This window comes from Mya arenaria, chromosome 14, assembly GCF_026914265.1.
Source record: "Mya arenaria isolate MELC-2E11 chromosome 14, ASM2691426v1".
In the NCBI taxonomy this organism is placed as follows: domain Eukaryota; kingdom Metazoa; phylum Mollusca; class Bivalvia; order Myida; family Myidae; genus Mya; species Mya arenaria.
In genome coordinates this window covers 32974296-32987547 of record NC_069135.1, presented here as the reverse complement: position 1 = coordinate 32987547, position 13252 = coordinate 32974296, and the positions used below count along the sequence as shown (strand labels likewise).

Genomic DNA, 13252 nt, shown 5'->3' with positions numbered 1-13252 from the left:
CTGATATACACTGACAGAATAAAGAAAGGAATGAAGGAAGGGCACGAGTGGGAAAGTAAAATGAGGGATGGAGGAATGGCTGACATACAATGACATAAGAAGGGAAGGAAGGAAGGAAGGAAGGAAGGAAGGAAGGAAGGAAGGAAGGAAGGAAGGAAGGAAGGAAGGAAGGAAGGAAGGAAGGAAGGAAGGAAGGAAGGAAGGAAGGAAGGAAGGAAGGAAGGAAGGAAGGAAGGAAGGAAGGAAGGAAGGAAGGAAGGAAGGAAGGAAGGAAGGAAGGAAGGAAGGAAGGAAGGAAGGAAGGAAGGGAGGGAGGGAGGGAGGGAGGGAGGGAGGGAGGGAGGGAGGGAGGGAGGGAGGGAGGGAGGGAGGGAGGGAGGGAGGGAGGGAGGGAGGGAGGGAGGGAGGGAGGGAGGGAGGGAGGGAGGGAGGGAGGGAAGGAAGGAAGGAAGGGAAGGGAAGGGAGGGAGGGAGGGAGGGAGGGAGGGAGGGAGGGAGGGAGGGAGGGAAGGAAGGAAGGAAGGAAGGAAGGAAGGAAGGAAGGAAGGAAGGAAGGAAGGAAGGAAGGAAGGAAGGAAGGGAGGGAGGGAGGGAGGGAGGGAGGGAGGGAGGGAGGGAGGGAGGGAGGGAGGGAGGGAGGGAGGGAGGGAGGGAGAGGACGCGTGGGAGAGTAAAATGAGGGATGGAGGAATGGCTGATATACAATGACATAAGAAAGAAAGGAATGAAGGAAGGGGACGAGTGGGAGAGTAAAAAGAAGGATGGAGGAATGGCTGATATACAATGTCATAAGAAGGGAAGGAAGGAAGAAAGGGGACGAGTGGGAGAGTAAAATGAGGGATGTAGGAATGGCTGATATACAATGACATAAGAAGGGAATGAAGGAAGGGGACGAGTGGGAGAGTAAAATGAGGGATGGAAGAATTGGTGAATACATTGACATAAGAAGGCAAGGAAGGAAGGAAGAAAGGAAGGAAGGGGACGAGTGGGAGAGTTAAATGAGGGATGGGGGAATGGCTGATATACAATGACAGAAGAAGGAATGTCCGGGCCATATCTTGTGACAGTTAAATATAAGGGATTGAAAAGAAACTTTAATGTAGATAGATGACAATAAGAAGAAGTGCAGTACACTATCTTGTATTTTTGTTTAGTTATCTACCCGTAACCCGATATTTTCTATCCGAGCTATATCTTGGAATTTAGTGAAGGGATTCAAATGAACTTGTCATATGAATAAATGGCAATTATATTATAAACTGTTTGAAAATTTACAATCACGCTACAATGCAACGCTCCTCTACCACTTATATGTTTGCATTTAAATTGCTGCTTTTTTATTTCATTGCTTTAAATTTACTTTTAAATTCAACTTTCAAACCAGTCCATATCTTTGTATATTATCATTTTTTAAATCCCGCTTGCGATAAACGAAACATAGCTGTCACAATGGCGTTCCGTGTATGTGCGTGTGTGCGTGCGTATGTGCGTGAGTGCGTCCTCCCGGGCTGCATCTTGCCCAGCTGCCTTTAGACCATGCATTAAAGGATTTTCAAAATACTTGTCACGGAGGCTCACCATGATAAGGTGGCGTTAGTGACCCCGGTCTGTACTACAGAAGGTTAGAGGTCAATGATTAAAATGACCCTTGCCATAAAGGTTCACATTGATAAGGTCGCCACAAGTCCCAAATCTGTGTCAATGGTCAAGTTGCAAGGTTGAAATGAACATTGTCCGAGCTGTATCTTGACCATGCATTTTGTGATTTTCAAAATACTTGCCACGAAGGCTAACCATGATGAGAGGCGTGTTGTGTTGACCCAGTCTGTACCCTCAAAGGTCAAGGTCACGCTAAGAGGTCAAAGGTGGAAATAATCCATGTCCGGTCTGTATCTTGGCCATGCATATTAGGATTTAAATATAAAAAACACTTGCCATGAAGGTTCACCATGATGAGGTGGCGTGTCGTACACGAGACCCAGTACTGTATCCTCACGCGTATATGTCAACGTTTAAGAAGAACATTGTCCGGGATGTATCTTTGTCATGATTGTTTACTATGTTGAGTGGCGTGTGTCGCGCACAAGACCCTGGTCTGTAGCCCAAAGGTCAAGGTTATGCTTAGAGGTCAGAGGTTTTAATGATAACTGTTGATAGGACTGTACCTTGTCCGGGCGGCATCCTGCCAATCATTACAGGATTTCCTGGACACTTGACAAAAATGTTCATCAAGATGAGGCGTCGTGTTGCGTACAAGTCCCAGGTATGTACCTCAAAGTCAATGTCACACTTTGAGGCTAAATGTTAAACAATAGTACTGTTGATAGGACTCAGAACCTTGCACCTTGTCCAGGCCGTGTCCTTACAGAGTACTGTGTTAAAGAATTTGCAAGAAACTTGTCATGCATGTTTGTCATAATGCGTGTAGCGTGCAAAATCCAGGTCTGTACCTCATTAAGGTCAACGGTTTAATTAATGATCAAGGTCACTCATGTCATAATGAGAATTGTTATGCGGACTTTACCTTTTATGGTGTGCATCTTAACCACGCATCATAGAAATCCCCAGTAGCTTGGCACATAGGTTCAGCATGATTGGCAGCTTGTTGTTTATAAACTTAGGTATGTATCTCAAAGGTCAAGGTCACACTAACAGGTCAAAATGAGTTGCATAGACCTGTATCTTGTGCGAGCCACATATTGGCCATGCATTATTCGATTGTCAAGTAACTAAGCACACTTTAGTCACCGATATGAGGTTGTGTGTCACATTCGAGACCCAAGTATGAACCTGAACGCTCACGGTTTCCAAAAATGATGTTAGGTGTTTCCAGATTTTACTTTATTTTTGATAAACAGGGCTCTACACCTATATATTCACCTACACTTGTAAGAAGATAGAGGTGCATCTTTACATTAGATAGAGGTGCAAGTGTAATGCAACCAGTTGGAATTTCATATAAACATTATAATTATGGTATCTGCTATCTATTCAGCTGAGGGTGTGTTACCTTTAAATGGAAAAGCATTATGTCTGTGTCAAAGGCTCTTTCAACGTGCTCGACATGTCGCCTGTTGGTGTCAAGTTTTCAACTTGTGGTTAACTTTAACCCAGATAAAATGGTACTGGTTTTAAGTATGACATTGCTATTCCAAAACGTATTACCTTACAATAAATAAGGAATAATTAAAGAAGAAGAATAATACCAACCCTTTTCACGGGGGCAAGGCATTCGGGGAAAAATGGCCTTAATGGTGATGAACGAAGGATTGAGAAAACTCAGAGGATAGGATGGCAGGATAAAGGAAGGAGTAAGGGATTAGGAGACAGGAAGACAAAGAGGACAAACAAAGAAAAGTAGGAGAGAGGAAGATACATGTACAATTGTTTATCGAGGGGGGAAGGGATAGAAGGAAAAAACTGGTATTTAGAGCAGTTGTTAAAGGGATTCTGATGAAAGTAACACGCATATATGTGTCGACTGAATATGTAAAAGCAGAGGACATAGCTACTATGAATTTTGCTTAAGTATGTCGTAAATCTTAAAGGTGAGGGACGCATACATTGGCGCATATGCAACCGTTAACTATTGTAAGGAACAACATCAAGAGATTCAACCAGAAGATTAAAGTCAATTTAAGGAATATCTCTACCACTGATATCATTTCGTTCACATCGTCACATTCGGTGTTCCCGTTCACAGTCGTCTTTTTGTCACTAATTGGGCACTCATTGTTTCCAATGCCTCCGTTGTTTTCGATGACCCTCGTCGTCTGTCGTCGTTATTGGTTTCATCGCAACTAGTACCGTCGTCGTCGTCATTACTGATGTTCTAGGTGTCACAACAGCTGTTTCGTCTATGTTTCAAGTCAAGTCAAATCAACACACCTCCGGCTCGACACATGAAAAGAGGCTACACCTACTCGACACATGAATAACCCCATCGCAGCTTATTTACCCATCTGAAGATGACCTTGTCCCGTCGACGAAAACATGGATGTAAACGTAAAAAAGTGAGAATTATGTTTTACCAGGATATGTTTTTCCTAATACGAATCGTACGGAGTATATAGTTTCTGAATTATCGTACCCCATACATTCCACAAGGACAGCATTTCACACATACGTGTATTATATTTCCCTGGCTCTCCGAGCAAATAACAAACCTTTTAGTCCTCCTCAGGGGGTCTCCAATGTCTTTACAATAACGATTGTCGATTCTTCTCAGGCCTCCAGATGACCACCATTCAATATTGACACATAACAGTCGGTTGAGTGAGAGAAAAAGGGAAAAAAAGAAGACCGGATGTACATGCCAACGATCGTCTGTTTTGTGGAATTGACAAAGAGGCTTTCTCAAGAAATAGTTAAGTCAGAGTTTTTGGACTTGTTACGTATAAGTTTATGCGTCATTAATTGTTTACAAGATCGGCTGTATTGCTAGCGATACAAAAGTCCCCTTCCCTCCGGTGTCTTACAAAAGTATACAATATATCGAATTGACGTGCGTAAATGTTTTAATGGCCCCAAATCACTTTAACACCAAGTTCCATTTAACTTCATGTAGCTTGCATATTTCTTGAGTTATCACAGGATTCAATTTTCAGGATCGACAGAAAGACATTTACATTAGTTACGTTGTCATAGCAACCATATGTTTTGTTCGACAAAATTATAAATTGACATGTATAACCTCGAAATGGCCTTCTTTCTATATACCAGGTTTCGTTACTCTGCTTGCATACTTCTTGAATAATTGCATAATCCCGTCAAAAAGAATGAACGACTAACCACATTTTGTATCTTACAAAAATGCACATAATCGCCCAATGGCCCTATATCAACGTAATTTCTATTATGAAGACCACGATAGAAGTCAAAACGTGGAATTTTCACTATTTTCATTGCCACTGACGCCACATTTTTGTAGGACATCAAATTAAGATTTGAAACACATTTTATGTTGTCAAAGCAATGAACATCTTTCGTCTGACAAAAACATTACATGAAATGCATAATTTCCGAATGGCTTTCTTACCCATACATGCCATATCCCCCGGCGGGGGGAAAAATCCCCCGGAATTTCAATTCATCCCCCGGTCTCCCGGCGGGAGACAAAAATCCCGCGGAATTTAAAAAAAATAAAAAAATAATAATAATATTTATTTTTTAAATTTTACATCAGGCAATAATGACAAAGTGAAACCACAGTATATGAGTGAAACTCTCCAAAAGGAAACTTTAACAACAAGTGATCAATTAATTTGTAGTAATTATCAAAGGCAAAGAAATATTACACTTTTGGAAGGAAGAAATTAATAATATTTATTCTATTCTCTTATTGTCTGAAAGTCATCAAAGCTGATAGAATTAAGCACAATTTTTTTTAAGACTTTGGAGGAAGGTAAATTTAATTTAATTGTCTCGAAAACATATTTTTCCAATGACATATTTTGTTCTGCAAGTGCATTACAGTATGACATGACAGTGTATCATAAAAATATGATAAATCATGACATAAAATAATTCTTTATAATGAAAAAGTTTAGAGGTTTTCAAAGCAAACTATATGTGAATACATTTTTTCATACTTGCGTCTAAAAATACTTTAAAATTTCGCCAACTTAGACCTGCTAAAAAAATCCCCCTGAATACAACCAAAATCCCCCTGAATTTTCAGCCTTTTGAACAAATCCCCCTGAATGGTCTCCAGAAAATATGGCATGTATGCTTACCATATACCAAGTTTCATTAACCTAGCTTGCATAATTCTTGAATAATTGCAGGGCCCAGCCAAAAAGAATGCTATTTTTACTGTTTTTGTTGCCATAGCAATCCCAATCTTTATGTGACAAGAAAAGAAAACAAAATCCGCTGATGGCTCTCTGCCAATTAAACGACTTTCATATATGTAGTTTTTATATACTTTTTGACTTTAATAGTGCAGGATCAAGTCGAAAAAGTGGTATTTTCACTATTTTCAACTTGTAAAATAATTACTTCATTATTTTATTTCAATACCAAGTTTCATTAATTTAGCTTGTATACATCTCATTTTACTGCAGCGTCCAGTTTTTTCCAGAATGGACGGACGGATAGACAGATGTAGGGTAATCCTATAGTCCCATCCGGTGAAATCGGAAGTAGACTAACAAGTGTGTAAAACTTTTCTTTATTCCGGCATTACAACGCAGACAATGCTGGTCATGTTCATTATTCAATTCGTGCATGACAACGCAGACAATGCTAAGTTTCTGAGTCATGTTCATTATTTAATTCGTGCATGACAACGCAGACAATGCTAAGTTTCTGAGTCATGTTCATTATTCAATTCGTGCATGACAACGCAGACAATGCTAAGTTTCTGAGTCATGTTCATTATTTAATTCGTGCATGACAACGCAGACAATGCTAAGTTTCTGAGTTATCGAGTTATTCAATTCGTGCATAACAACGCAGACAATGCTAAGTTTCTGAGTTATCGAGTCATGTTCATTATTCAATTCGTGCATGACAACGCAGACAATGTTAAGTTTCTGAGTCATATTCATTTTCAATTCGTGCATGACAACGCAGACAATGCTAAGTTTCTGAGTCATGTTCATTATTTAATTCGTGCATGACAACGCAGACAATGCTAAGTTTCTGAGTTATCGAGTTATTCAATTCGTGCATGACAACGCAGACAATGCCAAGTTCCTGAGTAATTTCCATTATTTAATTCCTGCAGGACAACACAGACAATGCTAAGTTTCTGAGTTATCGAGTCATGTTCATTATTTAATTCCTGCATAACAACGCAGACAATGCTTAGTTTCTGAGTCATGTTCATTATTCCTGCATGACAACGCAGACAATGCTAAGTTTCTGAGTTATCGAGTCATGTTCATTATTTAATTCCTGCATAACAACGCAGACAATGCTAAGTTTCTGAGTCATGTTCATTATTCAATTCGTGCATGACAACGCAGACAATGCTAAGTTTCCGAGTCATGTTCATTATTTAATTCGTGCATGACCACGCAGACAATGCTAAGTTTCTGAGTTATCGAGTTATTCAATTCGTGCATAACAACGCAGACAATGCTAAGTTTCTGAGTTATCGAGTCATGTTCATTATTCAATTCGTGCATGACAACGCAGACAATGTTAAGTTTCTGAGTCATATTCATTTTCAATTCGTGCATGACAACGCAGACAATGCTAAGTTTCTGAGTCATGTTCATTATTTAATTCGTGCATGACAACGCAGACAATGCTAAGTTTCTGAGTTATCGAGTTATTCAATTCGTGCATGGCAACGCAGACAATGACAAGTTCCTGAGTAATTTCCATTATTTAATTCCTGCAGGACAACACAGACAATGCTAAGTTTCTGAGTTATCGAGTCATGTTCATTATTTAATTCCTGCATAACAACGCAGACAATGCTTAGTTTCTGAGTCATGTTCATTATTCCTGCATGACAACGCAGACAATGCTAAGTTTCTGAGTTATCGAGTCATGTTCATTATTTAATTCGTGCATAACAACGCAGACAATGCTAAGTTTCTGAGTCATGTTCATTATTCAATTCGTGCATGACAACGCAGACAATGCTAAGTTTCCGAGTCATGTTCATTATTTAATTCGTGCATGACCACGCAGACAATGCTAAGTTTCTGAGTTATCGAGTTATTCAATTCGTGCATAACAACGCAGACAATGCTAAGTTTCTGAGTTATCGAGTCATGTTCATTATTCAATTCGTGCATGACAACGCAGACAATGTTAAGTTTCTGAGTCATATTCATTTTCAATTCGTGCATGACAACGCAGACAATGCTAAGTTTCTGAGTCATGTTCATTATTTAATTCGTGCATGACAACGCAGACAATGCTAAGTTTTTGAATTATGTTCATTATTTAATTCCTGCATAACAACGCAGACAATGCTAAGTTTCTGAGTTATGTTCATTGTTTAATATGTGCACGATGGCACAGACAACAATCAGCTATCATAGAACGTTCATCTTTTTTTCTTTAGTGAAGCATAAGAAGGCAGGCATAGTTCCTATTTGATATGGCTATTTATTTATATTGCTGAGAACATGTATATATACAATGTGTACAATAAAGACAATATACAACAACTCCAAATAAATAAAATAACTAACAGTGTTTCTATCACAGAGACCTACAATGGCTGGCTTAAAGCTCTTACAAGTTGCTATGATAACTTATTCAGAAATGTTTAAGATTATAAAGCAAAGTTTTAAGGCAATAGTAATGAACATAAATGTTAAATTACCTGTTGCATATTTGTTTTTTTAGTAATTTTTTTTTAATCAATTGATTGTTATTCCTTTGGACTCTTACATACATACATAATCTAGAACCAACATGTACATCTTTATAATGTACAAAAGGAAGGGTATCAGAATTTCTCATATACCTTTCAATTTCCTTTTCCATATCCAACAGTATAAATACTGCATGCCTTATTAAAACACTTGTATCACTCTACTGTCGTTTTCAAAACCCATATCATGCTACCTTATACTGTTTACTTATGATGTTTTTTTCAGTTGTTTACATTATTAATGTACTGGCACTAATAAATAACAGGAACATACTACACATGTATATTTCCAAAGAAAACAATTGATTGAATTCAATTGCTGATTTATATTTAAAATTGATTGCTATCAACCAGTTAGAATTTCTTGAATGGAAATTCTAGGAAATTTCGTGATAAACATATGTGCAATTTCAGAGGAATAAGCTGATATCAGTGTTTTTAAACATGGAAATAATCAAAGCAGACATATAATTACATATTATTATGATATATCACTTTTCTGATGACCTGTATCACATCTTGGACCAATCATCATGTTCCGTGTTTAAACATTCATCTGTCTTGACCACTATGCAGTCTCGACGGATACGTATTGACACACCCAACTCAATGTGATACAGGACGTGAGAAAAGCATACTGTCATAATAACCCCTATGTACCAAACATACATAACTGTATCAAAGGAACAGCCCTTCACTGAAAATGAGCTTTTTATCGCAAATATGGCTAACAATTGACAGGTAAATGATAGATAAATGTTCAAGAGTTCAAGATAATCAGAGATCAAAGACAGACAAGTTTTGGTATAAGATGAAAATAAAACATGTTTCATTTACATTTCTAAAGCTCTATTAATTATGTTATCAAGAGAAAAAATAAAGGAATACAGAATAAAAATCAACACACATCAAGAATGCATATTGCTCTTTGACCAAATAACCAATCTCAAAATACACGCTACATGCAGATAAGCAAACATAAGCTTAATGAGAATGAAAACAAGACCAGTCCAACATGAGACATACATGTACAAAATCAAATAAATAATTCAAACTAAACAACAGCCCATACATTTTTGTAACAATAACAACAGTGCTGATACTGATATGTTCTGTAATACAATTGCTGATATGTCATATAACTGATCTGAATATTGATAATTTGAATAAACATAAGCTGTAAGCATAACAAAGAATAAAGCTTATGTAAAGTATAAGGTATCTAGCATTTTTGCATATATATCTCATGTTAAACATGTAGAATATTTGCCCAGAACCACACACATGTATTTATACATTAGTTCCTGCATTAATTAAGACTCTTATAATTGTAAAGGCTAACTGGGTATACGTAATTCCATTCTGCCACCAAATAAACATAAGGGCAGTAATGGCTTCTAAATTGTAAAATACTGGTAATAATATAATATATAAATTACAACTAAGGGGGTCTACATGTATTTACAATGTCTGTATATCAGAATGGAATACATAACAATATATTCTTCTTCTTTTTTACAAATTCGTAATGCGATTCACATATTGCATTCTTTACCTTCACAAAAGGTTCACTTTATGAATATATCATACACATTTAAAATTTCTTGACACAATGATAATGTACATCCATAATGGAACAGATATGAAATGGACATGTACATGAAGATTAAAATATACATACAAATTTCCTATGAAATATATATGCATCAACAACAATGATCATCTCTGACAACATAACATGTAAAAATATTGAACATAAATATATTATTTCTGCAAAATTATGCACAATTATAAAAGTTCGGTGCAGATATATGGAATGAATGCTAGTGTTCATATGATTGTAAATGATTCAGTTGGAATGTTACTGTCACATACAGAAATGGAATAACATGTACAAAATTTACATTAAAAATGGCCGATATATCGGTAGTCCTATATCATGTTCAACAAAAATAATATCTATTACTGGTAATAATTGTACACAATTGTCAGCCAAACCGCATATAGTGAATGTTATCTGCCTGTCATCAACCGATAGTGCACATAAAGAATGCATGACTATTTTTGCTATAATCATGCCTGCATTGATGTGACTCAATGATGTTTCATTTTAACATCACATTCAATCTTCTTATATCTGCATATGTGTGTTAAGTAAGACTAAAAACCTATATGTATCTTAAATGTTTATGCCAGTTAGTGACATAACCATTGGAATGTATTTGATATTGAGTACCGGTACCAATTAACTTATTAACTATTATATAATACTTCACCATACCAACAGGACAGAACTTATAACTTTTCAATAATAATTGTACTGGTACTTGATCTGGCATTTCCTATAATTCACAGTTGATACCTATTACATCATCACAATTTGTGGTCAGGTACAACAGCTCAATGACATCATGATCAGATATTAATTACAATTCCAGGCAGTAAATATTGATGACATCATTACAACTTGTGTATCACATGATCAGCTGGTTCCCCACTTTGAACAGGCTTTGACTCCCAGCTTCTTCCACTCCTCTGCAGAGACACAGCTCTGTTCAAAAATGTCCATGGAAGCCACAGAGCAGGCACCAATGTAGGCTGAATGGTAGCGCTGGGGTGAAGCATGCACCTGTACAAGAAAACAGGGTATAGTTGATTTTGTTGTTGTTTTTATAAAAAATGTTTCAAAGACATTCAGGGAGTAATTAATACTACAGGAGATTCTCACAATTTCCTTTTTACCCTATCTATAATGTACAAATTATGTAACAATTTTGGCTAAAAAAATCATGAGAAACCCCTGTGATAAGACACTATGGAAAAGGCTGCACAAAAATATGATGTCTTCTTAGAACTTCATTGTGCCAAATCTTTACCACAAAAGGAAGATTCTTCGAAAATAAAAATGTTTTCAAGACAAGTTAAGCCCAAATCTGTTTAAAGCTTAATAAAATTCATTGTATGAACATATTTCTTTCCCAACTATTCCTACCTCCACCACAACAGAGGGCGGGGCTAGTTTCACAAGTTCCTGCTGGAGGCGGTCAGCAAAACCAGGCACCATTGTCACACCGCCACTCAGATATATGGACCTGCAATACAATACATGGAGACTATAGTAATTGTAACATTAAATACAACTACAGTAGGAATCAGTTGTCACATGTTCTTGCAACAGTTTCATATTTTTTCATTTCTTTATGCCATATAAGTGAAGGAGGGAAAAATTAACCAACTACATGTAGCTCTTTATGGATTTTGCTGCTCTTTATGGATTTTGCTCGCTTGCCCTCCTGCATTAATACATCATGTGCGCATGAAAAAATGTGATCAATCCTTATATTATAATTATTTAAATAAACATTGATTGGGGACGAACAATTAGTAAATCTTCTGCAGCTAAGAATATATTGTTAAAGAAAAGGTAGAAGAAAACATTTGTTTGTATAAAAGAAAAGTCAGTAATTGTAGTTTCATATACCATTGGTAAAACAAGAAACGCCGCAATGCGATGAAACCAGGTTTTTAATGATTGACAGAAGAACTTCAGCCTGTGTCTGTTTTTCTATTTTTAGTAACAGTGACCTTGACCTTGACCCTAGGGACCCCAAACGCAATCCCATGAAAGGTATCCATAAACTCTTCCTATTGACCAAGTTTGGTCAAGATATGTCAACCCTAACTAAAGTTATTCAGTTTCAACTGTTTTTCTATTTTTAGTAACAGTGACCTTGACCCTAGGGACCCCAAACGCAATCCCATGAAAGGTCTCCATAAACTCTTCCTATTGACCATGTTTGGTCAAGATATGTCATCCCGAACTAAAGTTATTCAGTTTCAACCATTTTTCTATTTTTAGTAACAGTGACCTTGAACTTGACCCTAGGGACCCCAAACGCAATCCCATAAAAGGTCTCCATAAACTCTTCCTATTGACCAAGTTTAGTCAAGATATGTCATCCCTAACTAAAGTTATTCAGTTTCATAGGTGAGTTTGACGCCGCCCGGTCGCCCGCCCGCCCGAATAACGACGTTCGCCATTCTAATAACAAGGTTTCACTATGTGAAAACCTGGTAAATGATGTCAAGCTTATTCATTCAAAGAGCAATATTGAAAATAAACAATGGCATCATACCCCCTCCCCATATGAACACCCAAGTTTTCTCAACGAGGGTTCTAAGAGCTGATAATTGTCAACAATGCAGAATAGCCTGGATCTGTTTGAGTGTGAGGGATGGATTCATGCCCAAAGCAGGACAAAGGGGCTTAGACCCCTTTTAAAATAGTTTAAATCATTTATTGTCATTTCAAGGTGCACTTCGGTCCTGTTTTTCATGCAAATGTTCAAGCAAAAAACAATCTATACCCTCTGTACAATTGTTTGAAGTTAAAAGCTCTCAATTCTGATTTCAAAATTAATCCTGAACTTAAGAAACCCTCCTCAACACAATAGACTTGGCAAAAGATACCTTAAAGTTCCCTAGATGTATGGCATACCTATACATATGTTTACGCGAGTCCATGGGGCACTGCTGTATGGCGTGGAAGATCTGTTTCTGGAGATTCTTGTAATCCATCTCCCACATCTCTGTGTTGAAGAATCCCTCGGGACTCTTGAAGCAGGCATAGTCAAGATCCACAGAGCTGTGAAACACAGGTACCAGAATGCAAAAGGGAACCAATTGGTGACAAATGATCAAAAAACACAATTTAACTACGGGGAAGTGATCAAAATATACAATGCAATATCAATAGAACATATTATTTAGTAACTAACCTACATGTTACGCTTGGGCTTTAAGTTTAATAGAGGTTTACAGTTTATACTTTGTTATTTTAGTTAAATGTGATGACAATAACAAGCTGATATGAATCGATCTCCAACTGAAGAGCTTGTTTCCAACAGCCAA

General features: G+C 37.3%; 1 protein-coding gene across 2 annotated transcripts in view; it reads right to left on the bottom strand.

Moving 5' to 3' along the window:
• Positions 1–8056: 8056 nt before the first annotated feature.
• The window catches only part of LOC128218147 (POTE ankyrin domain family member J-like), a 50760-nt gene continuing 45564 nt past the window's right edge, over positions 8057–13252 (bottom strand). For both annotated transcript variants that reach the window (XM_052925705.1, XM_052925704.1), the window contains exons 17-19: positions 12840–12986; positions 11334–11433; positions 8057–10970 (exon numbers count right to left, since the gene is read on the bottom strand). In XM_052925705.1, coding sequence (XP_052781665.1) covers positions 10824–10970; positions 11334–11433; positions 12840–12986 — 394 coding nt within the window. In that variant the 3' untranslated portion in view covers positions 8057–10823. The remainder of the gene's footprint in view (positions 10971–11333; positions 11434–12839; positions 12987–13252) is intronic.